The following is a 27,513-nucleotide window of genomic DNA, read 5'->3' on the forward strand; positions in this document are numbered from 1 at the left end:
ATACTGGGTGTGTGTAAGGTCACACAGACAGGGAGAGGGGCTCCAGCGACAGGCCCAAGCGCCCTGCTCTCCTCTGACTGTGTGGATTCCATCCAGACGCCCCCTCCCCCCCGCTCCCCGCTTCAAGCAAAAGCAGAACACACAAAAGGAGAAGCCCCTGATCTGCCAAAATAGGGCCGTGTGTTATTTGTATTCAGAGGCGTTCAGACAAAGCAGGTAACCTCGAGGCCTGGGTAAGCAAACGGGCTGGACACCAGGGGACGCCAATGGGCCTCCAGCAAAGACGGTACGAGTGTGTGGGGGTGACCTGGGCCAGAGGCCCTTGGCGGTCTCAGGTTCAACACTGAGGGTGCAGAAGCGGCTGCAAGCAGCTCTGAGGGTGCACAGCGTGTGGGGCTGGGGCTGGTGAAGCTGAGAGAGGCGTGCGGAGTGGGAGGCCAGCGCAGGACGGGGACTTCGCTGGGCTGAGCACCTGCAGCAGGCTGCACCCTTTTTGCCACTGTAGGCCTGGCAGCTTTCCTGGTGGCTGTGACGGAACCAGTCAGGGAGAAGCAGGGCCCAAGGCCCGTCCCTGCTAGCGCCTTCCTTCCACGGTCTATCAGCTCCACCACTCCTTCGCAGTTGGCCACAAGGACCAGAAGCCCAGGGTGAGGGTCCCTGAGAGCCAGCACCTGCTCTTGCCAGAGCAGACCTGACCACCCAGCCCTCCTTTGTGGGGAAAACGACACTCACTTTCTCAGCAGCATCATTTTCACGCAAACACTGCGCTCCCTGTGCACAGGCCGGAGCTGCCTCGGGACCAAGACACAACCCACACCCCCAGGTTGAAAAGCAGCTGAAATACGAGTTGTATGGGCGAGGACAGGGCTAAGCCAGGGCTGTAGAGACACCAACGGAGGGAAGGGGCTGATGGAGCTGCCTGTGGGAGAGGTCAGATTCCGGGCAGGAGACACAGGGATTGGGGTCAGGACTTGGGGTCTGGGCGAGGGAACTGTCCTCCAAACTTTGCCCCCAGTATAAGAGCCCGGGGGGACAAGGAGGCTCTGACGAGTTCAGGAGCCACAGGGCTCCCGAGTGTCTGGTTTCAGTCCCATTTTTGAAAGGGAGCAGGAGAGGAAGCACAGCTCTGAGCTGGGAGGGGCTGGCCTCAGTTCTGAAGGAGGGCAGGTGGGGCCAGCTCCAGCCCAGCCCAGGGGTGCTGCTTGTTGCTGAGCTCAGCAGGCTGGTGGGACTCAAGAGTTCTCTGGGCTTAGCAATCCGCCTGGACACCTATAGAGCAACATCAGAAACCGTCCTGTCCTTAAGGAAAACGTGTGGGGGAGGGGAGGCTCCACTGCTGGAGCCAATGCCGGGTCAAGGGCTTGCGTACTCCTGGAGGTGGAGCTCTTCAGTGGCCTCCCCAAGTTCAACTGGGGCACAGGTGCACTGCTCAGCGGCCCCGGCGGCAGAGCCCGCAGACTGGCTCACAGTGCCCAGGAATGGGAGGAACCACCCACCTTTCCTGCTCCCAAGAGTGGCCAAGTGAAGAGCTCCTGTGAAACCTGCAGGTGCAAGTATCACTTGGGAGTGGTCAGGCCCCCTGGCAGGCCCAGGGCACGGACAGTTTCCTGGGGATGGGGGAGCCCCTGGGAGCACTGTACACCGGCCTTGGCTCATTACCTGCCCCTGTGCAGCTCCTGGGGGTCTACACTGCTTTCTCTGCCTGGAGACTGTGGCGTATCTACGAGCCACTGCCCCACCCCATCCACTAGAGGGTCCTGTTGCCGGCAGCTCAGGATGCGGGGAGTGCATACGCACCCTGTCCTCAGAGCCCGAGGGAGCAGGCTGCAGGCCCAAGGACAGAGGGAAGCAGAGACCCAGGGGAGGACTCTGCGAAGTGCTGGGCGCCAGCTGCCTCTACGTGGAACAACAATCTGTGAGCAGGTAAGACAGTTGCATGCTGCTGAGGCCTGCTGTGGCCTTCTGCTCCATGGCCATAGCCTGGCACTGTGCACAGCACCTTTCACACATGCTATAGGGACACGAGACAGACCCTCCCGAGTCCCTCTGTGCTCGGGGGGTGGGGTGGGGAGTGACCTGGGTGCAGCAGGGAGAAGGGAGACAGGAGCAGGCAGCCTACTGGCATGGTGACCTGGGGACACTCCCGTCTCTGTGGACAGCCAGCCAGTCCACCCTGCATGGACACTGAAGAATTTCATCCCCTCCACATACTCCTACAGATGGCAAACATGACCTGGCTTCTACATGTGTATAGAAAAACAGAATTGAAAGGTAAGTTTACTTTGGTGCATAGGCTGAAATCCGCGCACATGGGGCTGGTACTGTGGTGTAGCAAGTAAAGCTGCCGCCTGCTGCACTGGCCTCCCATATGGATGCCAGTTTGAATCCCGGCTGCTCCATTTCTGATCAGTTCCCTGCTAATAAGCCTGGGAAAGCAGAAGATGGCCCAAGGCTTTGGACCCCTGCAGGTCTCCCCTGCACCCACATGGGAGACCCAGAAGCAGCTCCGGGCTCCTGGCTTCAGATCTGCCCAGTCCTGACCATTGCAGCCATTTGGGGAGTGAATCAGCAGATGGAAGATCTCTTTCTCTCTGCCTCTCCTTCTCTGTGACTCTTTCAAATAAAAAATCTTTGAAAACATGAAATCCACACATGTCAAAGGTCTTCAGAGAGATCATGGAAAATGTGTTACAAAAGTGTTTTCAAAAATTGCTTTTGCACCAAAACAAATCTCTTTTAATTCCACTTTTCTATAAACTTTTCGAAGTGCCTTCATACCCAGATTAGTTCTCACTCCAGATTCCAGCCGGAGATGTCTGGGGTTTGCCCTCGGAGAGCCACAGCTGCAGGGTAAACCAGCAACTTGCAAAGCTGCTTCTGAAAGCCACCACCCCATAGCTCGGCCACTGGGGCTTCCAGGAGGTGGCCCTTGCGTGGCACTGGGACATACAAGACCCATGCCGGTGCAGATTCCTAAGCCGCACCATCACCCTGATGCACACTGGGCAGCCTCCAAGGGGTGACCACGAAGGGAAACCAACCAGGCTCTCAAGGGAGCACCAGCGCTTCTGAAACTACCTCTGCAGCTGGGCTGCCCCCACCATGAGCCCGACCACGTAGTGGCCGTGTCTACAGCCCACTCGCCTCACCTCCTGCCACCTGGGAGGTCGCTAAGCCTCTCTCGGCCCCAGCCAGCTCAATAACATGACTACACAGGCACCTCCCCTACAAGCCTGTTGGGAAGGTTTATCGAGTACACACACACACAGAGGATGCTCGAACGGGGCCTCAGCTTGCATCATTACCATGTTACTCGGCCATCAGTGAGCGCCAAGGAAAGAGGCTCTACTCTCCAAGAGCTGCCTGCCAGCCAGGTCGGGGGAGCCCGGGCAGGATGAAGAATGCTGCAGGTGTGAGGCTGATGGGTGGGAGTGTGAGCGCATGTCTCGTCCATAAATTCCTGTTGGGCAATGCAGGAGGCGGAGCTGGGAGGCTGCCAGGCAGCTCTGGGGCCAGGAAACAAGCCCAGACAGATAAGGCCAACTGATAGACGCCGCCCATGTCGGGGACATCACCGGTGAACTTGGGAGTTTCCTGTTGTTGCAGTTCATTGTGATGAAGCTGGAACTGTAAGTGATCCCTTCGTTGGTGTGGGGAGGTTGTGCTCGTCTGTAATTAGCAGGCCCATGTGCCTGGCATTGTGGCGTAGCAGGTAAAGCTGCCGTGTGTGATGCCTGCAACTCATATGGGTGCTGGTTCAAGTCCCGACTGTTCCACTTCCCATCCAGCTCCCTGCTAATGGCCTAGGAAAAGCAGCAGATGGTCCAAGCGCTCGGGCCCTCATCATCCACATGGGAAACATGGATGAAGCTCCTGGTTTTGGTTTCTAGCCTGACTCAGCCCTGGTCATTGCAGCCATGTGGGGAATACACCAGCAGATGGAAGATCTCTCTTTGTAACTCTTTCAAATAAATAAAAATATATCTTAAAAAAATTACTCAGGCCCATGTAGCTGGGTCCTTGGGCACAGGTGCAACAGAAACACAGGAGCTTGAAACCAGAGTCCTGTGTTCTAGTGCTGCCAGCCTTGCTGGCGGGCTGTGGGGGAGTGGCACGCACCTGTGCCTCCACTGCAGAGGCTGAACCACAAGGCCCCAGCATGCTACGACTTAGGTACTAGGGGCAAGAGACTTTCAGTGTAAAACTGAAGGAATTTTCCACAGTGCAAATTTATTAGCCAACATGTGCATGAATTAAGTAGTTTAAAATAGGTATGCATGTACAGGATTTATGGGTACATTTCCTACCATATTTTTGCTAGCATGAATATTTTTATCATCTGAATACATTTGCTTCCCAATAATTAGTAAAAAAAATCTTAAAAATCATAATTATGGTCAACATGCTATTACTTATAAAATGGATTGTACTCAGTAGCAAGCTAAGAAAGCAAAGGGGGGCCTGCGCTGTGGCGCAGTGGGTCAACACCCTGGCCTGAAGCGCCAGCATCCCGTATGGGTGCCCGTTCTAGTCCCAGCTGCTCCTCTTCCAATCCAGCTCTCTGCTGTGGCCTGGGAAAGCAGTAGAAGATGGCCCAAGTCCTTGGGCCCCTGCACCTGTGTGGGAGACCTGGAAGAAGCTCCAAGCTCCTGGCTCCTGGCTTCGGATCGGCGCAGCTCCAGCTGTTGCAGCCATCTGGGGAGTGACCCAGCAGATGGAAGACCTCTCTCTCTGTCTCTACCTCTCTAATTCTCTTTCAAATAAAAATACATCAATTAAAAAAAGAAAGCAGAGGGCTAGGGCTGGTGCTGTGGCGTAGTGGGTAAAGATGCAGCCTGCAGTGCCGGCATCCCATACGGGCGCAGGTTCGAGTCCCAGCTGCTCCACTTCCGATCCAGCTCTCTGCCATGGCCTGGGAAAGCAGTAGATGGTCCAAGTCCTTAGGCCCCTGCACCCACATGGGAGATCTGGAAGAAGCTCCTGGCTCCTAGCTTTGGATCAGCACATCTGAGGCCATTGAACCCTACTGGGGAGTGAACCAGCGGATAGAAGACCTCTCTCTCTCTCTACCTCTCTCCTTTCTGTGTAACTCTGACTTTCAAAATAAATAAATAAAATCTTTGGAAAAAAAAAAAAGACGGCTTTCTCAGTCCTGCTGTAGATGACAATGATTTGAGTCGTACTCCTGGCTTCTCCTGCATTTCAGGAGTTTGCTGCAGAAACGGGCTCACGCCTTCCCTTCCGAGCTCCAACAAAGGATCCATTATGCTTTTTGCCCCACCGCAGGAACTTTCCTGCATTGCGGTTTCTGTAAAGATAGGAGGGGTGCTGGTCTGACGGTTCATGACTAAGACAGGTGACGTCCTGTGGTCCCGAACACTCATTTCACTGCTCCCTCCAGGCCACCAGGCAAAACAGCCGGACCTACTGTGGTTCTAGGACGCAGCCCTTCCGGCATCACGAGAGGCCTTCCCAGCAACAGGAAGGAGACCGGGCACAGACAGGTGCAGGTTCCTGGCGCCAGCTGGTGAGGAAGTCCAGCGGAGGTGGCTCAGGCGGCCTCTTGCTGGGTAGTTAAAAGGCGCTTCCACTGGCTTTGCAGAAACCACCACAGCCTTCAGATGAACAACTCTGGGTGGTAACCTGTCTGCCCCGTGCTACAGAGGAGCCAAGGGGGCGCACAGAGGTGAGCGATTTGCTCAGGTCCGACACTCTAACCCCTGAAATTCTCGGCACTGACCCCTCTCGCTTGCTGTCCTTGCTCGCTGGGCCCACCCAGCTCCGCCCACTCACTCCCGGGAGGCAGGTGTCATAAAGGCCCCTTCACACCATGCTTGTCCTGCTGGTCTACCAGAGCGGTAGACCCCCCCCCCCCCGCCCCGGCTAGACAGGCAGGGGTTCCAGCTCCCGTCTCCAAGCTAGTGTCTGACACCTCAACTCCTGAGTAATGGCGATTTTATCCATAACCCGGGATAGCACAATTAGGGACCCCAGGAGGAGACCCCTGAATTTGGAAATAACCTCATCCTTTGGGGAAGAAACTGTCAAAAACACTTGGAAGACAGGCGAGAAGAAGCCGAATCGTTTTAAAAAAACAGAACAAGTCTTTGGCCAGCGAGACCAGGCTGTGGGACTCCCCTGAGTATCCACCACCGGCTGTAATAGCCACGAGTATCATTTTAATGTGTCTCCCCTGCCAAGCGCTAAGTTCAGAGGGAGAGGAGCCAGGCTCATCCCTTGCTGCCTGTGCTTCTGATACCTGGCCCCCGGGTAAGCCCTTGATAAAGGAATGAACGGGGCCAGGGGCACAACCAAGGAAAGAATGCAACCACCAGGGAGGGTGGACAAGGAAGCTCAACAAAGTGAGGGTGCGGCTGCGGTGCCCAGCCACGCTGGCCTGGGGGAGGATGTGCCGGGAGGGGCCTTCTGCGGCCGCAGGGCCCCTGGAGCATGCACACAGGCTACCTACACTCACACACCCTGGGCCCTGGGGCCACCGTGTGCACTTCGATGCATGCAGTGGCTCTCCAGGGTCCCCACCCGGGATCTGTGAGCTACAAGCTGGCTCCCCCGGCAGCCCGCTGACCACCTTCCAGCGGTCCCTGAGCCTCCAGCTACAGGACCTGCCGTTTGTCTGCAGGGGTTTTGTTTGTTTTTTCCGAGAGTACCTACTCTGCAAGGTGGTCGTAAGGATGCAGGTACGGGACAGGAGGAGCACCAAGCGTGTGTTCAGCACACAGGAGGCACGTTCTCACCCTGGCCAGCACACAGCTGATCAATACTGAGTCAGGCATGTGGCCTGGGGTCCCGTGCAGCTGACCATGCAGCATGCAACTGAGGGCCACAGCGAACTCAACAGGCCCGAAGTCGGACACATAGACGGGGGGAATGGGAAGGTCAGGGTCAGGGTCGGCAGCAGCTGGGTCAGGCCCATGGAGACGGCTGGTGACAGATGCATCAGTGACAGGCCACACGCAGCAGTCACGTGTGCATAGTCTTAGGTTGTCGCAATGACCAGACGGTAGTGCCAGCTTACAGCGAGCGAGATCAGAGGCAGCGCCAGCGATGCTCCCACATCCTGTATGGTGGACTGCCCATCCCCGACCCCAGTGGCACCCTGCACACAGACACTGGATGCAAAGGAACAGGGAAGAGGGCACCAGCGTCCAGACGCGATGGAGGACAGGAAAGCAGGATTGAGGGATGATGAAGAGAAGGACAGGCTTTGCAAGGACGGACCCTCAGTTACTTTATTTTGGAGGAGGAGGGGCAGGGCTTGTTGAACCAGAGGAGGGCTCCTCTGGCCTGTGCTAATTGCATAGGCCTGTTCTGTGTCCCACTGTGCTTGGAGGACTGTCCTATGGCACAGCCTCCGCTAGCTGGCCAGTGTCTGACCCCACACCAGGCGGCAGCACAGCCCCAAGTTTCGGTCTCATTTCTTTCCTGGCCTACCTTTCTTGGCCTGGCCCCATGCGGCTCTGGCTTCACAGCACGGGACAAGGTGACAAATGTGCATTTAGAGAGGGAGGACAGGCAATGTGGTGGGTACACAGGCACACCTCTCACACACACAGTCACAAGGAAGCTTTCTGGCTGCAAAGAGAAAGGAACATCTTTTCTTTCAAATTCACAGGAACTGAGCTTGCAGCGTCAAAGCAAGGCACGTTCTTGACGATGGCGAGGGAAGCCACACTGCACATGAACTTCTCACCCAGAGAACTCCAAAGCATGCAGATACATACCCGACCTGGGTACTGTCGCGATACGGCAGCACGGAAAATATACTACACAAGGATCTTCTGCCACTGATAAGGACTATTCTACAAAATAAAGAACAAACAACAAACAGACTAAATACAGACTCAAATTAAAAAAACAACAACAACAACTCTGAAGCAATAAGCACTCAGGGAATTCAGAGCAGTTCCTAGGCGCGCACTCCCGCCTCCTCCCCTAACAGATGGTACCCTGCGCTCCTTGCAAGCAGCAGCCTCGGCACAGAAGGCTGCTGCCTGCCCTCACCCAGACACCACCGCGGGAGACTCAGCGAGGGGCTGTGAGGAGCACGCAGGCTCCTTGCTTGGGTGAGAGCTGCTGGCTGCCGGCTGCACCTGCAAGACGGAGCAGAGGGTGCCGAGTCTGGGGTGGCTGGAGCTGGGCGGACAGCCATGCTACGTGGGAGCCGCTCACAGCCATGCTACGTGGGAGCTGCTCACGTCTGTTCCGCAGTAAACTCCACAGCCCCAGTGCCAGAAACCGTGAGCCCCTGCACTCCACCCCCCGCCCCCCAGTGCTGTTGTGATCATTAGGTTTTCTATGCACTGGCAACACGTTAGGTTCTGAGAATAGAGGAAGGGAACAATTACGTAATCGCCCCCCCCCCCACTGCTACAAAGATACAACTGGAGATGAGTCTACATGATGCTCTTATGCAATCAAAGCCACCTTAAAAACATGAAAAACAAAACTAAAAATCCTTCAAAAGTACTTATTCTGGCATGTGAAAATTACTTTTGTCAAAGGCAACTACTGATGAGAAATTGGGAAAATGAATAAAGAGATTAGAAAGCATTCTCTCTGGGGCCAGCGCTGTGGTATAGTGGGTAAAGCTGCAGCCTGCAGTGCCGGCATCCCATATGGGCACTGGTTCCAGTCCCGGCTACTCCACTTCTGATCCAGCTCTCTGCTATGGCCTGGGAAATCAGAAGATGGCCCAGGTCCTTGGGGCCCTGTACCCACATGGCAAACCTTGAAAAAGCTCCTGGTTCCTGGCTTCCACATGACCCAGCCCTGGCTGTTGCAACCACTGAGGGAGTGAAACAGTGGATGGAAGATTTGTTGCTCCCTCACTCTCTGTCTTTCAAATAAAAAAAGAAAAAAAGAAAGCATTCTCTTTAGCTCTTGGTCGGCACAGAGCATGTACAGAATTTACTTACTTTTGTGATCTTTCCCTTAACAATTGTTGCAATGAAGCCAGAGAAAAGCATGCTCCCAGATGTGCCAAGGCTTGGGGGTTTTGGCCTTGTCTTAGGATCCCCAGAGTAACCCACCTGCAGCCCTGGGACAGTCTGGCTCTCTGGCTCAGCAAAGCCGGCCCTGTGATCCCAGCCCTTTGTCTCTGCAGTCTCAACAGGCCCACCACATGATTTCCTCCTGTAGCCTATCATTCATCCATGCAAAATGCTGACCCTCACTTCTGATAAAACTCCTGCTTCTTCAGACCTGTGTTCTCTGCATGCTATTTCTTCTCTGCCTGCTATGCCTCACCTCGGAGCACTGGTGACTCCTAGTTCTTCTTCAAAACTTAGCTCTCCCTTCACTGAGCTATGGGTTCCCTGGCTGGTGCAGCCCCCCATCCCAGGAGTGCACTGACGTGATCAGTGCTGCTAGCCCTCTGCCTGCCTCCTTTTCTAGGGCTTAGCACATACAGCCCCTTCAAAAATGCCCATTAGATGTCAGGGTCATGCGGTCTGGGCCACCAGGAGGCCCTTGAGTGCAAGCCATGGGGAGGGGAAGGCTGCAGCTGGCTAATTCCACAATGGTGAGCGGGATGGGATGGAAGCAACACCAACTCTGACCTCAGACAGCTTAGCAACTCTCTCGAGCCTCAGTGTCCCCCAACTAAAAAAAATGGGATGCAATTAGTATTGATCTTACTGGAATATCGTGAGAATCAATGATTCACATTGGGAAAACCCTTGGAACAGAGCCTAGAAATAACACAGGCAATAAACATTACGACCTGTCTTTATTGCAGGCCAGCTTTGTGGGTTAAGTTTGGCCAGCAAGGACCTTGAACTTGACCTCTCCAGGCCTTTGTGCTAAATACCCAGGCCTGCTAAGACATGAAAGGCTGAACTGCCGGGACAGTGGAAGGCCCACAGCACATGCCTGGCCTGGCTCTGCGATGCAACAGGCAGAGGCAGATGCCACAGACCTCAACCCTGGTCTCTGCAGCAATCACAGGGGTGTCTTGTTCAGAGTGGGCCATCAAGGCTAATGGTTAGGTGTGTCCTGACCACAGCCCACTAGTCCCGGCCGGCCCCCTTGGTCTCTCACACATGCTGCCCACAAGAGAGCTTGTAACAGCGTGATGCTCACAGCAACCTACTCAAGCAGGCAGAATGACGGCTACCACGTCCTACGGATCAGGCAGGAGCCAGACGTTCTGACGAAGCCCGAGCCCATCAGTGCCCAGAGCAAGGCACCAGCAGGTGTGGCAGATCGGGGCTCTAAACTCAAGGGCTCTTCTCGAAGACTTGCTAGAAAGGCCTGCTCCCGTGGGCTTCTCAGACACCAACATGTCTGCCTGCCCCTGGCTGCTCCAGGTGGCTCTCCAGCCTGGCCTGCAGCCCGACACCAGGAGAGGCCCCAGGGTGCTGGGTCACAGCAGGGCTGACGTCAAGCTGCCTTAGCTACCGCAGGGAGGCTGTGCCCATGCCACTGCCACTCCCTGCCGCCTGCTGGGGGAAGCCTGGAACTCCCCTTTCCTCCTGGCAGCCACCGCCGGCGACTCCTGCGATGGAGGCACAAGTGCTGTCAACAAACCCAACAGGCTGAGTGCTACTGCATTCTCTTCATTCCTTTCTGCCCGTAGGTCCTTCTACCCACACGCCGAGTGTGTCTGGGCGTTTTTAATAGCACAAGAAAATAAGAGAGATTCAGTGCCCACACACGACCCAGGTCTTCTTTCCAATCATTCGACCACAAGACGACCGTTAGCAAAAGGGCTGCACTGTTCTATTCAACGAGTGCCCACTCTGGGTGGCCCTCCCCGTGAAGTCCGCGAGAGGCTGACAACACACCTCTCATTCAGAAAAGAGTTACTCTGTCGCTTGGGTCAGGGCTGGCGGCTCTGGACACGGACTCACTGCCAACAATGCCAGCCGGGCCGGTCTCAAACAGAAGCAGAGAGGAAGGCCAGTCTCCGGGCCTGTGGCTCCGGCTGCTGGATTCCAGCGCCTTCATGGACACTCAGGGGGCATCCACGGCAGAGGCCTGCACGGCAGATCCACGGCAGGTTTGCCAACAGGGCTCCTAAGAACACGTCCTACGTGCCTCCCGCAGGAGTTCTAGCACCTGGAGGAAGGGCAGTGCTGAGCCGGGCAGCAGGCGTGAACGGGTGGTGCGCACTCTCTCCCCGGGGCTTCCTACTGCAGCAGCGTGATTCCAACAGGTCCTCCGTGACCACAGCGGGCAAGAGTCCCGTGAATCTGCAGCTTTGCTCAGCAGCGGAGAAACACGCATTCAACTGGAGATGCCCAAGAAGAGATTCAGAGCTGGCTGCCACCTTCGCATGCCTCTGGTACTCGTGCGAGAATTCAATCAGACGCTGCTGGCGTCAAGATTGACGTCAGACAGGCAAACTGCATTTCCAGCAGGCTTTGGAAACTGGCTGCTTCCACATCTTCGCATCCAGCCGCTGCAGCCGCCTTCCTTTCTGTCCAAACGGCACGCCTAGAGCCCACATAGGTTTCCCCATCCGTGACACGTAACATACGGCTCCGAGTTGAGATGGCCAGAAAGCGTCACAGAAAAGATCAGAACTTCAAATGAGGAATTCGCCGTGGGGCCCGGGGCCTTTGAGGAGCTAAAGGCCACACTGCCGACACACATATGCAGGGGGTGGGGGTAGGGGGCTGCCGCCCACACGGGCAAGGCCGCCTCCGGAGACATCACCTTTTCCATAGGGTCCAGGAGGCACCAGGCACACTGGGGGCTGGCCTCGCTTTATTCTCTGTGGCTTTGGCTCGGTGCTCTCAGGAAGGTGCTTCTGGTAGGAGGGCTCATGAGGCTCCAGACCACACAGCGATGCTTTGCTGGGGAAGTGCTAGAAGGTTCTGAAGAGTCAGGGGACGCAAGGACCCTCATGGCTGACAGCTTGCCAAGGACCTTTCTGGGATCTGCCTTCGCCCCCTTCCCGCCCGGCCTTGGCGACAACTTGCACCATCCAGGGTCCTCAAATATTTCCTCTTTTGCCACAAGCTCCTGTGTTTTTTCAGACCCCCCGGGGAGCCTCTGTTGGCTATAAGGTCCAATCTCTTCCAGGTGCATTATCCCCTTATAGCGGAAACTGTCTCCTAAGGATGCTGTGAAAACAGCAGCCAACTGCAGAAGGCAAAGGAAAGAAAGCCACACCCACAGCAATGGGGGAGGGGCGAGTACAGTGATGTGTGAAGCCCACCCAGGGGCCCCACAGCCCAGGGGTTCATGGCAGGCTCCAGGCACAGGCACAGAAGTATATTTCCCCAAATCTGTAGCTCATCCCGTGCGTTTCCAAGAAGAGCACACTTCCAAAAGCTGCTGTGTCCCCCCAGAAGACAAGCTGAAGCACTAAGCCCCAGTACCTGTGAAGGTGGACTTAATTTGAGAGCATGGCCTTTGCAGACGTAACTGAGTTAGGTTGAGGGCAGGCTGAGTTAGGGCAGTCCTCCATCCTGTGACCAGTGTCCTCCTAAAGAGAGATCTGGAGACACCCACATGACCAGGAGGGGGAGAAGGCCATGTGGCAGCAGACTGGGGCGATGCAGCCTCAGGTGGCCGACGGACCACCGAGACCAGGAGAGGCCGGAGACGGTCTTGAGAGCTTCCCGAGGGCACACAGCGCCGCTCCGCGGCCTTCCAGAGCTGAAGGGAGAGCCCCTCTGGGCTGTTTTAACACCCGATTTGTAGTACACTCTATGGCAGCCCTGGGAAATGCAGACGGCTGGCTCTGTGCCACCCATCACCTGCTCAGCAGGTGCTCCATATGCCCACACAACACATACAGTGCACGGGACGGTGAAGGCAATGTCAGGAAACAGACGAACGTGGCAAGATCTGGGAAACCCGTCCTCTTCCCAGCTCCTCGCCTTCCCCAGTCAAGGGCCTTCTTTACAGTGGAAGAATGGGGACTTGCTCCCTCCCCCCGCCCCGCCCTCAGAAGGGCTGGCAGTCACATAATGAGAGCTGAATGCAAACTACAGTGGCAACAACAAGACGTTCTGGGAAGTCTTCTGAAAGCCTGCCGAGCCGCTGGGGGCATGCGTTTCCTCACTGCGGGGTGTGCCTCATCTGGGGATAAGGGCAAAGCAAGCTGGGGGGCTTCCAAGGACATTCTTCCCAGAGCAATCTGCTCCCTGCTGGCCCGGGGTGGGACAGAGACAGCACTGAAGAAGTCGCCAGTGCAGGGAGCTGGGAGGACGAAGGCGGTGCTGGAACAGGGGGCCCGAGGAGGGGCTACAGCAGGCTGGGACCAGCGCCTGGTAAGTGGGTCGAGCCCTGGAGAAGCAGTGCAAGTCCAAGAAGGAAGCATGGGCCAACGCAGAGCTGTGTGCCACTGCAAGGGCACAGAAGCCAGGGGCTGGGGGGTTCAGGGCTGGCACAGACCAGGTCGGGTGACGCATCCAAGCCACTATGCCGAGAGGTTTGCCGACGTTACCATCATGGGGGTGTCTTCTTCTTACCATGACTGCCACCACCACCTCCACGGCCGCTCAACCACTGTCATTCCTACAGGCCAGGCTCTCTCTGGCAGCTAAGGAGCTGTGCCTGTGTGGTCTGCGCCTCCGGCTCCCTCTCTCCCTCTTGCGAGTACTTTTGAGCCCTCGCTTCATGGCAGACAGCGCATGAGGGCTTGGGGAGAGACACAAGTCAGACTCTGTCCTCACCCCGCTTAGGGTTGGGTGGGAGATAAGGTTACACAGGGGTGTAGGTTCTCTGAGGGGAAGCAGAGGGTGCTACTGAGCCCAGAGCAAGAAGAGCTAACCCATCCTGAAGGGGGCTTCTCAGAGGTGAGTAACTCGATCCTGACCCAGCACCCTGCCATGGCCGGCCAGGACCCCGCGGGCACCTGTGCTCTCAGCACCCAGCCCCTCTCGTATTCAGCACAGGCGATGAGTCAGCACACTTGTGGGCAGCTCTGAGGATCACTGCAGCATCAGATGGGGGGGCTTCCGCCCCCAGGATGGACACCTTCCTGAAAATCGGTGCTAAACACTGGTGACGGAGACAATGGCTACAGAGGCCCCTGCTGCGCGTGGGAGGAAGCGGGCTCCGCGCTTTTCACGGACAAACGGAAGCTCTGAGAGGGGGAAGGCTGGCTTGGGAAGGGGCTGACGTTCACGGTTCCCCTGGGAAGACCCTTGACCTCCATTGGACTGGACACGCTTGTCGCATGGAGGGAGAACAGAAGGCTGGCTGGGCGCCGGTCACTAGCTGCCGTATATTCTGGAACGTGTCTCTTCCTCCAGCTGCTCACCCTTCAGACTGGCCCTCCCAAAGCTGATGAGACCACAAACAAGGTCCTCCCTTTCCCTCCAAAGATGTCTGGCTCACAAAGGCAAGGCTACAGCTTGATTTCGTTGCAACTCTTCTATCATCTCCCTTGAAAAGCCTCAGTCCTCCGCGTCTGTTAGGTCTTCCTGCCCAGTTGGGTTCTCGACTGAGAGAGGTCTCCAGGCTCAGGTCTTGGTCCACGCCCACCTCAGATCCTTTTCAATCTTGCTGACAAGTTCTCCCCTGGGGACTGGACACCTCAGTCTGCTCACGGCCAAGGACACTTCTCCACCTGCTCACAGGGCCCAAGGCAGGCATCCCAAGACCACGTGACCCAGGGCTCTTGCCTCCTGTCCCTCCCAAAGACAGGTACTTCTGGGTCTCACAACTGCAAGCTCCATGGGCAAGGTCCTTTCCCCGACAGAACCACCATGGTCACTGGATGCAAAGCTCATGGAGGCACCTGCCATCGTCAGTCTCAGGCTCACAAGTCCTACCTTGCACCGTGATGGTCCCACTGTCTCCATCCACCAGGAGCCCTCGGGTGGCAGCAGCTGGTCTGGCTCCTGGGAGGGCCTGCAAACATCATCTAGCGTTTTCCAGGGCTTTCTCTTGCCCAGGGACTGAGCTGCTCTTCACTTTGGTGTGTGCTCCTGTGCCCAGCACATAGCGGGGCTCTCAGCGAAGACGCACAGGACAGCCAATGATGACTGGATCCTATCCGGTAAGCAGCAGCTCCCGCTTGCCAGCTGCCCCTAGCACAGGCCGCTCTAGGGCCCCGTGCCAGTGCCTGGGCGAGGGGCTGCCGGCCACCTCCCTTCCTGCACAAAATGCTCACTCCCACACTGCAACAGTTTCTCAAAAGCCTTGACGGGTTTCCCAACCTCACAACAAAACAAATTCACTTTTAGGAGATGATACACACTCACCTTCTATCCACAGGAACAAAATTACCCAAAACCCCACCGCTGCTTGCTCTTACTCCTGCCTGGCAAGCAGATCGTCCCACTCTCTGCCCAGCACCCTCTGTGGCTCCCACCTTGCTCCCAAAGACCCGGCGGCCCCAAGTCTCAGGGCTCACTGGCTCCTCCTCGCGGGCTTTCCCACGGTGCCTCAAATGCACCTGTCTGTCTCAGCCTCAGTGCCGAGGCCTCCACTGCTGCCGGTCCTCCTGCCTTCTGCCAGCCCCTAGAGCCCTTCCTGTGGCCCCTCACCCCTCAGCTGCTCAGTCTGTCTCCACAGCACTTCTCCTGTTTCCTTACTTGTTAGCCAGCTTATCAGCCACTTCCCCATCCAGTCCCAAGCTCCTTGAAGCAGGACCTGCAACCTGTGGCCACTTTTCCACCGACGCAGCCCAACAGCCCCATGCGGAGCAGGTGGGAGGAGCAGGCACTGAAGGGCTGGACACAGGCCTGGTGGCAGCAGTTAAGGGACTGCTTTATCGGGCACCTTCTGGCTGGATGCACCCCATCCCTGCTGGAAGGTGCACAGCCATGGGGCGGCCCAACAGAAATCCAGACCCACTCTGGGTGGGAGCGATAGGCTTCTGCCGGTGACCTCTCAGGCAAGGTAAAGGAGCTCGCTCTGTCGTCACCTCATGTTGGTGGCCTAGGTGCGACCCTGCCGTGTAAGCGCCAAGGCAGTTTTCCCACGAACTTCTGAAGTCCACCTTACACTGTCACGGCTCACACACCCGGGTTGCGCTGTTCCCACTAAGTTTGACGTTGGGGAGCTGGGCCTCCCACCTCCAGCTGATGGAGGAACTGCATGCTTTTGGTCTTACATGCCACTGACGACAAGGCTGGGAGGGTCCACGCAGCAGAGGCACCATGCTCTACCCAAACCCCGCTCAGGCTGCAGATGGCGCCTAAGGAATTTCAGCCACCAGCTGACCCCTCCAACTCCCCCCACACCTCTGCCCACCGTCCTATCCACTGGGACACGCTGGGATGAGGGGAAGCCCCATATTATGCAGAAATCAAGAAAGGTAACAGCTCCAGCTGTCCCCTAATGTCCTAACCTAGTTATTCCATTACAAGGAAATGAAGTTAGTCTAGCATGCCTCTTCCCCCGTGAACTCGCGTTCACTGCAAACAACCTGGCACGGTTTTCTAAAGCGCTGAGCCCTCTGCTCCAGAACTCTGCCAGCCATCAGCCGTGGGTCTGCCCGTCTATCCCGAGTGGAATCGACCCTCTCTTCCCAGTGCAGACCCCACTTCCTCACGGCAACATCTGCCGGGCACTACTCAAAACTTCCTTCACTCTCCCTGGGAACTCAAACCTAGCTTTGCATTTCTAGAACCCCCGCATTCTCTGGGACCTAGCCCTAAAGACTAAAACCCACTGAAAAGTACTGAGCACACACGCACTGAGCACCTGCTGCGCCACTGCCCTGCTGGAGACTCCACACTGCACAGTCCCACTCGGGGAAGGCCACACAGCCAGCAGCTGAAGTCTGCTCCCCCGGAACCACCAGCCCCAGCAAGGCCACCGCCCTTCCCCTCCCTCTTCTGGATCTGGTTTTAAAAGCTCCATAGCTGGGGCCAGTGCCGTGGTGCACTTGGTTAATCCTCCGCATGCGGCACCGGCATACCATATGGGCACCGGGTTCTAGTCCTGGTTGCTCCTCTTCCAGTCCAGCTCTCTGCTGTGGCCCGGGAGTGCAGTGGAGGATGGCCCAAGTGCTTGGGCCCTGCACCCGCATGGGAGACCAGGAGGAAGCACCTGGCTGCTGGCTTCTGATCGGCGTAGCTCTGGCCGTTGTGGCCATTTGGGGAGTGAACCAATGGAAGGAAGACCTTTCCTTTCTCTGTCTCTCTCTCTCACTGTCTGTAACTCTGTCAAATAAATAAATAAAAATCTTTAAAAAGAAATACACTCCACAGCTATCACTGGCATCTGATCCATTATTTTAGTGAAACACATCTAATGTAAAATGTGCCACGGAGGAGTTTGTAAGTATACAACTTCAGTGTCACTAAGGACACACACTCTGTTGTGCAACCATCATCACCATCTACTTCCAAAAATCTTCCATTACTCCAAACAGAAACTCTATACCCATTAAGCAATAACTCCCTCCCCTCCTAACCCCCAGTGACCTCGAATCTGCTTTCTGTCTTTACATCTTTACCTAATCTGATTGTTTTATAATGAATAAAGTCAGACAAGATTTGACCTTTTGTGTCTGGCTTATTTCACTCGGCATGTTTTCCAGGCTCATGACCTCCACTCCCTTCCAAGACTGAATGCTATTTATCCATTCATCTGCTGGTGGACACTTGGTTGTTCCTATCTCTTGGCTACTGTGAGTGACGCTGTGTGGGCGCACGCACATCTGTTTGGACGCTGCTTTTTCAATCTGTCCAGTGTAAACCTAGCAATGAATTGCTGGGTCGCTGGGTCATCTTGTGCTTTACTTTTTAAGGCTCTGCCCGTGTTCCGTGAGAGCTGGCAGGAAACGACACAGGCTCCCACTGTTGCAAGTGTCTTTCGTTCACTCCAGATTTCAGCCTCTTACAGGTCTTCCCAAACCACTTTATTTAGTCCTTATTATTTAATTAGTCCTGGCCTTTAGCTAAAGATTTTTAAAAATCAAAATTTAAAAATTGCAGCGGAGAATTTCCTGACAGTGGGTGGATTCTCATCTCCCACCGCTCCCGTGGGACACCAGGACTGGGACTCCACCTCCCTCTTTCTGGCTACGAGCTCCAGTTTCCTCCCTGTAAATGAGGATAATGACTATTTTCATATGCTATGATCCGGGTAACAAATAACCAGAGTTGGCGGCTTAAAATAGCACACACTTGTAATTCTGGAGGTCAGGACTTTGAAATGGAGCAAAACACGGGATGTCAGCAGAGCTGGTTCCTGACGGAGGCTCTGGGGACCAAGTGGCTTCCTGGTGCCTCCCACTTCCAGGGGTTGCCTGCAGTCTCTGGCTTGTGGCCCCATTCCTCATCCTCACAGCCAGCAATGGCCAGGCCACTCCAGTCCCTAACCCGGGATCATCCTCCCGTTTCCAGGTCAGCTCATCAACAACCTCGATCGCCTCACTGTGTCAGCTGCGGGGACATCTCTGGGGACTACTTTCCCACCTATCACAAGACAGTAACATCTTCCTCATAAGTTGCTCCAAGGATTATCTGTATTTCTAAATCTGTTCCACCCTTGAAGGCAAACCCACTTATAAACAAACACCTATTGAGTTTTGAGTTAATGAAACAAAGCATTAAGTACCTTGAGCCTGGCACCCAGTAAGGGCTCAACAAACATCTTCCATGATCATCCCATAATGTTGCCCTCTCTTTTGGTAATAGGGCCCAGCCACAAGAACCCAGTCCTGGGTCTGAGCTTCCTGAGATCTTGTTCTGAAGTTCAGGGAAACACTGCTTCCTCCTCCAACTACAACGTCCAATCTGACATCTCTCCAAAGGTCCCCTGGAGCCCCAGGTGTCCTGCAGGCTCTGTCTAGGCAGCACCCCCTGGCAACTGCCCTCACAGTGCCCCGCACCTGTGTGCAGACCAGACACCAGCAGGGCTCCAGTTCTAACAGTGGGGCTGAGGCGCCCATCGCCATTGGCCCTGGTCTGAGATCTGCGCGGGCACGGTTCTGCTGAACATTCATCCCTATCACACCACAAGAGCTGCTGGGGGTGGGGGCTGGTTTCCATCGTGCACACCCGTTAGGTAAGGATTCGCCTAATGCTGGGGAGGGAAGCAATTCCTTACAGGTGAGGTATTTCGAAGCAGCTGCCCCAATATTAACGATCATGAGGTCAACTTAGCCTTTCTCTCCACCAGACTTTATTGTCTCTGGTTCTCAATGTATCTCATCTCCTCCATCTAATTAAAAACCACACTTGAAACTCTTGGTTAGATCAGATGCTGAGCTTGGTGAGAGACTCACTGCTTGTTTCATGAGCTGCGCTCTGGCTGAGACAGGGGGCCCTGCCCCTCCTGCACACGAGGGCCTCTATCACATGGCCAGTATGCCTGGGGACAGAGGAACCTCCGTACCAGCGTCTTCAGGGCCAGAAAGAGCAAAGGTTCAGCCTGTAGGTGTAAAGGCTGGGCTGGGCTGGGCTGGGCTGGGCTGGTTGGAGGCCATAGGGAGGCTCGGGAGCTGGGCAGAAGCCGGGGCTGGAGCAGTGACCGAGACAGCCTGGGCCTTAGTACTTAACAGAAGTGCCACACGCTGCGTCCCAGGCTCCTGTTCAGTCTCTGCAAGGAGAGGCAGCTCATCCCCTGTCCTTGGGGACTCCACTTTCCCATCCAACCTTCAAGTTCTTTACTGAACACCTCCAGCCTTCTGCTCAGAGCTGGGCTGCCCCCCACACAGGCAGGCAAGCTGGAGGCTCGTGGCTCCATGGCTCACTACTGAATGCGTCCCCGTGCGCCCAAGGTGGGTGATCAGAGACCCCAGCCGTGGCACTGCTCCTCCGAGAGTATGGCCAGGACCTCTCCTACCCACTGCTGCCGGCGACAGAGCTCATCCCAACGCTGAGCCCCCCACCCCCACCCCGGGGAGACCCCACTCTGTTGCCTGCCTCCACGGAAAGGCTGAGTCACCCCCTCATGCATCAGCTCCACCGCAGTGGCCTTCTGCCACCTCGGAAATCAGATTCCAGTCCAGGCTTCCCCCAGGGTTCGCTCCTTCATCTGGCTGAGGACCCCCTACCCTTGCTAATGAGCCTGAAGGAGGAAGGTGCACCCCCCACCCCCAGTCCTCCCACCTTCTGTATGCACAGGAAAAGCAGCTCCCACCTCGCCAGCGTCTTCGCCAGTAGTCCCCTGTTCTCACGGTGGTCGTCATGGCTCTTTCCTACCCCTGATGCTACTTCTCAGACCCCCCAGAGAAGATAAGCATCCCTGGCTCCCCTGAAGGCTACCCCATCCCCACCCCCACAAAACCCCTTGCCCTACTCTTTAAGTTCCTCCTGGCTCAAGGGGGTGCTGGGGAAGGCAGCTTTGTAATGCACCTTAGAAATCTTTGTAATCCAAAGCTTTCACTAACCACACCCTCTCAAGGCCAACACACGCCAGGCCGGGATCTGGGGACTCCATGTCCTGGACACTTGGCAACAGCCGGGTGGGACACGGCTAATGTGGCCCAATCCTTTGACTTTGCCATGGATTTTACGAGTATTTATAAATTAAAAGCTGTCAGCCGGCGCCATGGCTCAATAGGCTAATCCTCCGCCTTGCAGCGCCGGCACACCGGGTTCTAGTCCCGGTTGGGGCGCCGGATTCTGTCCTGGTGGCCCCTCTTCCAGGCCAGCTCTCTGCTGTGGCCAGGGAGTGTAGCGGAGGATGGCCCAAGTCCTTGGGCCCTGCACCCCTTGGGAGACCAGGATAAGCACCTGGCTCCTGCCTTCAGATCAGCGTGGTGCGCCGGCTGGCCGCGCCGGCCATTGGAGGGTGAACCAATGGCAAAGGAAGACCTTTCTCTCTCTCACTGTCCACTCTGCCTGTCAAAAAATAAAAATAAAAAATAAATTAAAAGCTGTCTATATTTCTTCTGCAGTCAAAGAGATTGTAACAAAAACACCAATGTACACCATGACAAATAACAATACTAAAAATGGCAAAAGTAAGGTTTGTGTTTAGTGAGTAAAAGCCTCAAAGGAAAAGGAAAAAAAAAAAAACAAAAAACAGTGGTTAGAGGAAAAAGGCACGAAAATTGTGACAGTGAGAGGAAGTAAATACAAAAAAGAAAAATTCAGAGTATTCTATTTAATAATTAACAGTTGGGTGGATGGTAACTAAAAGGTGTGTACTTCACATACAAAGATTTATTTGGAGAGCTCAATTTTACTATTCTGAAACCACCAGAATCATTATAAAATGGCATTCCTCATCCTCATATGGCTTTAAACATAGACACGTGCTTCAAGAAAAGCAGCCTTGGGAAACCATGCCCGTCAGTGCTGTGGAGCCGGTGACACAGTGCGTCTTGTACCAAGTTATGGCAAAGCTGGGTCCTCAAGGTCTAACTGAGCGCCTGGCAATTGTCCTGGTGTGGATTACAGAGCGTCCCTAAGGCCCTGTGGTCTCCAACAAATCAGAAGGAGCTCAAGCACTGTGGTCTTTGAAGCAAGACCCACCTCCGCTCTGACAGTTGCCTCTGAGTCACGCCCTGAGGCCACAGGGAGGAGCTGGCCCTGAGGGTGGCACAGCACCCTTGGAGCTCCGTGCCCAGCAGGCCATTTTCACACGTGTGCCAGTAAGGAATCTATTTGCACTGGCAAGAGAGACTTGACGTCGCGGTCATGTACATTTCCTAAACACCACAATTTTTAATCAACAGACCGCTTACAAGAACCACCAGGGAGCTGGAGGAAACACGTCCCCCAGAGGTGGCAGGCCCAGGAATCTGTGGAGTGTGGAGGGGGTGCTGCGACCTCCTGTTCATCCCAGCAGCATGGGTCCAGACACGCCAGGTCTGGGCCACTGACCCTTCCCCGCCCTCACGGCCACGGTGGTGTTCGTGCGGTACCTGCCATTCCTGGTATCGTGCTGCCGCATGTTCTTGATAAAATGAATCTTCTTAAAATTCTTTGGTCTGGGCGAACCTGAGAGAGTTCGACATCTGAAAAACAAAAATTGATGCAAAAGCCCGGTCAGCCACTCGCTGGACAGCGCAGGCTTCTCCACAGAAAGACAGGAAGGAAAGACTGGACGAATGGTTTGCGACACCCCACGGCAGGCAGAAGTCACCTGGGGTCATGAAGACGATGCAGATGGACGCAAGGAAGCTTTAAAGCACGCACACACCCCAGGGGCAGGCGTGGTGGGATAGTCTGCGAGACCAGCATCTCCTATGGGCTCTGTGTTGAATCTGGGCTGCTCTAATTCTGATCCAGCTCTCTGCTAATGTGCCTCAGAAGGCAATGGAGGATGACCCAAGTGCTTGGGCCCCTGCACCCACATGGGAGACCTAGAAGCAGCTCCTGGCTTCTGGCTTTGGCCTGGTTCATCCCAGGCTGTTGTGGCCATTTGGGGAGTGAACCAGCTGAAACAAGACCTCTCTGTCTCTCCCCCTCCTCCAGCTCTGCCTTTCAAATGAATAAAAATAAACCTTTAAAAATAAAAAACAAATTAAAAAACACCGACAGACAACTTCCTCAATACTATTTTACAGGAGTCTGTGGAAAGCCAGCCAATGACAACTCTTGTCCTCAGCCACAGTAACACAGCCGACACAGATTCCCACGACATGATTCTTTCTTGTCGTCTCGAGAAGGCTCCTCCTGGGTCAGCCCAGGGAAAGGCAAGGGGAAACTGTAGATGCAAAGGCTGCAGAGCGGAGTGGAGGAACCACGGGAGAGTCGCACTTTGCCAACAACCCTGAGTCACTCTTCCTGCGGAGCAGGATCTTGGCCTCGGCCCCCCGGAGCGCTGCCCCGTCTCTCCACTGGAGTGCGCCTGGGAAGTCACAGATGGAATCAGAGCGTGCATCAGAGACCTAGCTAGTTGCTATTTTCAGACAGATTGTGGCTTTGTTGAACTAAAGGGACTTGGATTTGAGAGATTCTTTTTCTGGAATATACCGCCTGGGCTTGCACTACGGGTTTGTCAGAGCAAGCCTAAGGTGGGAGAGAGCCCGTCTGTGTACAGTATTTTCCAAGGCCGCCGCCAGATTTGAAGTCACAAAACCGCAGCACCACCAGCAAAGCAAGAATCCCAAGCAACAAGGTCGGCCTTTTCTTGGGCAGGGGAGCTGTGAGCTTCCGACTGCGGTTTCCACGACCAGCAGGCCTTTCTGACTTTGAGCCTCGCCGCCCTGGGCTGCGGGCGTGTTTCAGAGGGGCAGTGGTGGAGCAGCAGCACCCAGCCTCCTCCCAGAGCCCACAGCGAGGCCCGCACTGGGATGTCACGGAACTCGTCTCCTCTGCACTTTGAGAGTCGGGAGAAGGAACAACAGGAGGAACCAGCAAGGAGTCGTCGCCAAGGGGCAGGCAGGTGTGAGGTAAGCATCTGGGGGCCTTCTCTGGGAAGAGGGGGCTCCACAGGCCACGGGTGCAGTGGAGGATAGCCCCACTGGCCATTACCCAATACACTGGATCCAGAAGCTCCAATGGAAACCACGTCCTCCCAGCCTCCACCCTCAGATTCACTACAGACCTGGACCTGTTGCCATTGCTAAGATTTCCCAGCCTTCCCTGCTGCTGCCGTGAGCGTTTATGAACTGTCAAGTGACACGTTTAAATGCATGCCCTTCTGCACACGCGCACAAATGCAGGTTTCACGTGCCATCTGCAGCAGCAGACTCTTCGGACAAAGTATGCGTATGCTGTTACTACTCGCCTCTAGTGTTATTAGAACTGCAGTACTTACTAAAGGACCTGAGCGCTTGGCTTTGTTTATTATCTGAGAGGCAGAAAGAGAACATGCTCCAGTCTGCTAGAGGAGATCTGAGGGGGCGAGGGCGGGTCAAAGCCAAGAGCCAGGAACTTGATCCGGGTCTCCTACATGGGTAGCAGGAACCCAGCTGCCTCCCAGAGTGTGCCTTAGCAGGACTTGAAGTCAGGCACAGAGGTGGAACCCAGAGGTCTTAACCAGCGGCTTAACCACTAGGCCACACGCCTGCCCCTGAATTCTTGGCTTCTGAGGAAGACTCTCCTCTTAGAGACCTGCAGAGCCCTGCTTCGGGGCCCCGGGCAGATGCTTCCTGTGGGTTTCAGAGGCAAAGAGAGAGCTGGTGCCTTCCAAGCCCGTCCCTGCCCCAGGCTTCTAAACCTAGACTTCACTGGTTCAGGGGAACAGAACCTCACTCTGTCTTCTTGGGGTCACCCTCTGGATGCAGACTCAGACCTCCAAACTGCCTCCCATCTACTGCCAGGGTCTGCAGGCCATCCAAGGTTTCCAACTGTCTCTCACCTAGACGGTTCGAGGAACATAGGGTCACTGGAGAGACGAGGACCTCTGTGCATCTCCAGAGGGTTCTGGATGGCCCAAGGGTTCCAGAGTGTCCTCAGATGGTTACCATACCTGCCCCCAGCAACAGCAGAGCTTCTGGGGCTGGCCAGTCAGGCCACAAGCCAGACACCGAGTGGGCACAGGCGTCTCACAGATCCTCCCACCTCGGCAAACTCTGGCACCTTCTCCCGCCCCCCAGGAAGCTGGCTCCAATGCCAGCACAGAGCGAGGACGGCCCTGAGCCTCCCGTGCCTGCAGGAAGAGCAGCACCCCACTCCCTGGCCTTCCAGCGACTGTGGAAAGGCCACAGACGGCTCCCACAGCAGCAGGGGAAGGAGGCGTGGCAGGAACGTCTGTCACAGCCGCAGCCCCCAGCACCCACCAGCCCAGACCCGTCTGGCAAATCAGAGCAGGTGCCGATGACGTCATCCGCCACAGACAGAATGAGGTATTTCTCCATGGCTAGCGGAGAAATCCTTCTTTCTTGGGTTCCAGGCACCCCTCCAGGCAGGCACAAAGTCCTCACTTGGCACTCTGGGAGAATACAGGGAACAAAAAGCCAACTGATGTGCACAGCTCACCCAAGGGCCTTCGTCCTACAGCCACACCCGGCGCTCACCGCGTTGGCCCTCGCTCAGCAAGCTGTTTGTCATTTTGCCTTTTGTAAGCATTCAAGCAAACCACCAGGGACTCTAAGAAAGGAGAACTGCTAGAGTGTGGCATTAGCAACAATTGCCAAGGCGACTGTAGCACTCGGCACTCAGGTTTGCGCAGGTTAAGCAAACAGCAAATTAATTTCAAAGCTGCCTGCATCAGGTGTAAACACCCATTTAAAACATATATTGTAAGTGATGCAAAAATTAAATTAGGATAGAATTAAATTAAAAACCAATGTAATGAAAGATTAGCTCTTTCATGTTGGCACTGATTACAGGATACACTTAATTATGGGAAAGGTTTAATGGATGCCTGGGAGCCATTTCTTCCGTGTGCTGAGCTGCCAAGCATGTCGGGCTAACAAGCTTCGCCCCCACAGTTCCCGAAACACTTCAGTGTCGTTAGGTGCCTTTGTTTCACAGACTGAAGAGGACCTCAGCGATCCCTCCCATTTCACAGATGGGAAAACCAAGGTCCCAGCGATGTGAGTCAACGTCCAAGGCCAAGAACTCACATCCCCGAGGGCTGAACGGATGTCTCTTCTCCTACATCACACACGAATTTCCTGGGAGCCAGAACATGTCTGAGTAAATAAAAGAACTTTTTTTTTTTTTTTTTTTTTGACAGGCAGAGTTAGTGAGAGAGAGAGAGACAGAGAGAAAGGTCTTCCTTCTGTTGGTTCACCCCCCACAGGTGGTACACTGTGCCGATCCAAAGCCAGAAGCCAGGTGCTTCCTCCTGGTCTCCCATGCGGGTGCAGGGCCCAAGCCACTGCACTCCCGGGTCACAGCAGAGAGCTGGACTGGAAGAGGAGCAACCAGGACAGATTCCAGTGCCCCAACCGGGACTAGAACCCGGGGTGCCAGCGCCACAGGGGGAGGATTAGCCTAGTGAGCCGCGGCACCGGCCCTAAGAGAACTTTTTGCAACCTAACATCCATTTGTGGGAATAAAGACTTCTAAAGCTGCCAGATTCCCTTGACTTCTGACTCCTTTTCAAAATCTTCTATTTGCCCAGATGGGTGTGCAATCTGCAAGTAAAGGGAGCATGATGTCGCAGGGGAGGCAGTGAAGCCATTTGTATAGGCGGGGCAGGTTCTCAGAAGAGGGAGCGCAGCTGACAGGCACTGGCCAGGACCCAGCACCCAGGTCCCTCCTCGGAGCTCCCCCTGGCCACATCAGGGCACAAGACACCTTTGTCCGGAATCCTGAGGATGGAGCTGCACTGTTTTGCCTACCCCCCAAGTCGCCGGCTGCCCCGACAGTGGCTTCCAGGGGCCTCTTGAAATGCCAGGAGCTTTGTGCTCTCCTCTGGAGCTTTGCTGTCTGTGACAGGGGAGGGGGCCCTGGTCAGAGTGTGACCGTACAGCTCTCAGACGCAGGACTGCTGCCCGCCCTCCACACCCTGCAGGTGGCTGGGCTAGGTGCCAGCTTCCTCATTCACCTATTTTAAAATAAAGATTTATTTTTATTTATTTGAAAAGCAGAGGTACAGATAAAGGAGAAGAAAGAGCTAGACCTAGAGTAAAAGCGAGAGAGACAGAGAGGTCTTCCATCCACTGGTTCACTCCCCAAATGGCTGCAAAGGCTGGAACTGGGCTGATCCAAGGCCAGGAGCCAGGAGTTCTTCCAGGTCTCCCACGTGGGTGCAGGGGCCCAAGGACTTGGGCCATCTTCCACTGTTTTTCCCAGGCCATAACAGAGAGCTGGATGGGAAGTGGAGCAGCTGGGACTTGAAGTGGCGCCCATATGGGATGCTGGTGCCTCAGGGAGCAGCTTAACCGCTGTGCCACAGTGCTGGTTCCGTTCCTGTTACTTTTAATACACACACATACATGTGAATACAAATATATACAGAAAGACACATGGGGCAGCACATGCTGGGAAGGCAGGTACTTGGGTTCCTGCCATCTATGTGGGAGCCTAGGATTGAATTCTAGTCTCCGGGAGTTGGCCTGGCAGGAAAGAGACAGAGTCCTGAGTCCTGGCCAGCAGCCAAAGCATGTGGGGTACAGGTGCAGGTTCAAGGAGAAGCTGCTGCAAGTCTGTGGGAGCTCCCAGCCAGAGGCACAGCACAGCTCAGCAACTGCTGCCACCCCAAAAGACGCCTCACACGCACCACAGACCCCGAGGGAGACGCAGGTACTCAGCAGCACCCAGCAGCGGGGCTGTGGTCAGCTCCTAGGGGGTCCTACTGGCCCTCCTGGGAACACGAAGCCCAGGGCCTTTGCGGGGAAAGGCTGGGTTGTGTCTCCATTAAGCGGCAGCTTTGCAAATGGAATGGCAAACCGGGCTGTGCTGGTGCACGAGTGGGATACGGTCGTTGTGGAGCTCCCCTGGTCTTCGGGCTTGGGATTCTGCACTAGGGGCGAGTTCCACAGTCCCCGGGCCTCAGACGGTCATTTCAGAAACTGAACGCTGGCTGGGTGCGGTGGTGCAGCAGGCTCAGGCGCTGCCCGCAGCCCATAGCAGAATGCCAGTCAGTCCCAGCACCTCTGTTGCACCTTCAGCTTCCTGCTGCTGCCTGGCTCATCCCAGGCTGTTGAGAGGCAGCAGGTGGCGGCACCCTGCCACCCGTGTGGGAGGTACAGAATGGAGTTCCTGGCTCCTGGCTTTGGCCAGGCCCAAACCCAACGGTTGTGGCCATTCGGGGAGTGAATCAATGGGGACAGCTCCTCTC

At 55.5% G+C, this 27,513-nt stretch overlaps 1 protein-coding gene across 9 annotated transcripts in view; it reads right to left on the bottom strand.

Annotated features, from left to right (window-relative positions):
- The window catches only part of CABLES1 (Cdk5 and Abl enzyme substrate 1), a 105,185-nt gene that overhangs the window by 31,488 nt on the left and 46,184 nt on the right, over window positions 1–27,513 (bottom strand). For 4 of the 9 annotated variants that reach the window (XR_016214108.1, XM_051851354.3, XM_089305275.1 and 1 more), the window contains exons 3-4: window positions 21,755–21,847; window positions 7,743–7,820 (exon numbers count right to left, since the gene is read on the bottom strand). Coding sequence is in view for 8 of the 9 variants with exons in the window: in XM_051851354.3 (XP_051707314.1) it covers window positions 7,743–7,820; window positions 21,755–21,847 (171 nt within the window). In the remaining variant the exon portion in view is untranslated. Of the gene's footprint in view, window positions 1–4; window positions 5,309–5,896; window positions 7,594–7,742; window positions 7,821–21,754; window positions 21,848–22,367; window positions 25,400–25,447; window positions 26,649–27,513 lie in introns of those variants that run through there. The other 5 variants (XM_089305276.1, XM_089305278.1, XM_051851355.3 and 2 more) reach the window with 5 other exon arrangements.

Source organism: Oryctolagus cuniculus, chromosome 10, assembly GCF_051225735.1.
Source record: "Oryctolagus cuniculus isolate XC-2025 breed Fujian yellow rabbit chromosome 10, ASM5122573v1, whole genome shotgun sequence".
NCBI classification, from domain to species: Eukaryota; Metazoa; Chordata; class Mammalia; order Lagomorpha; family Leporidae; genus Oryctolagus; species Oryctolagus cuniculus.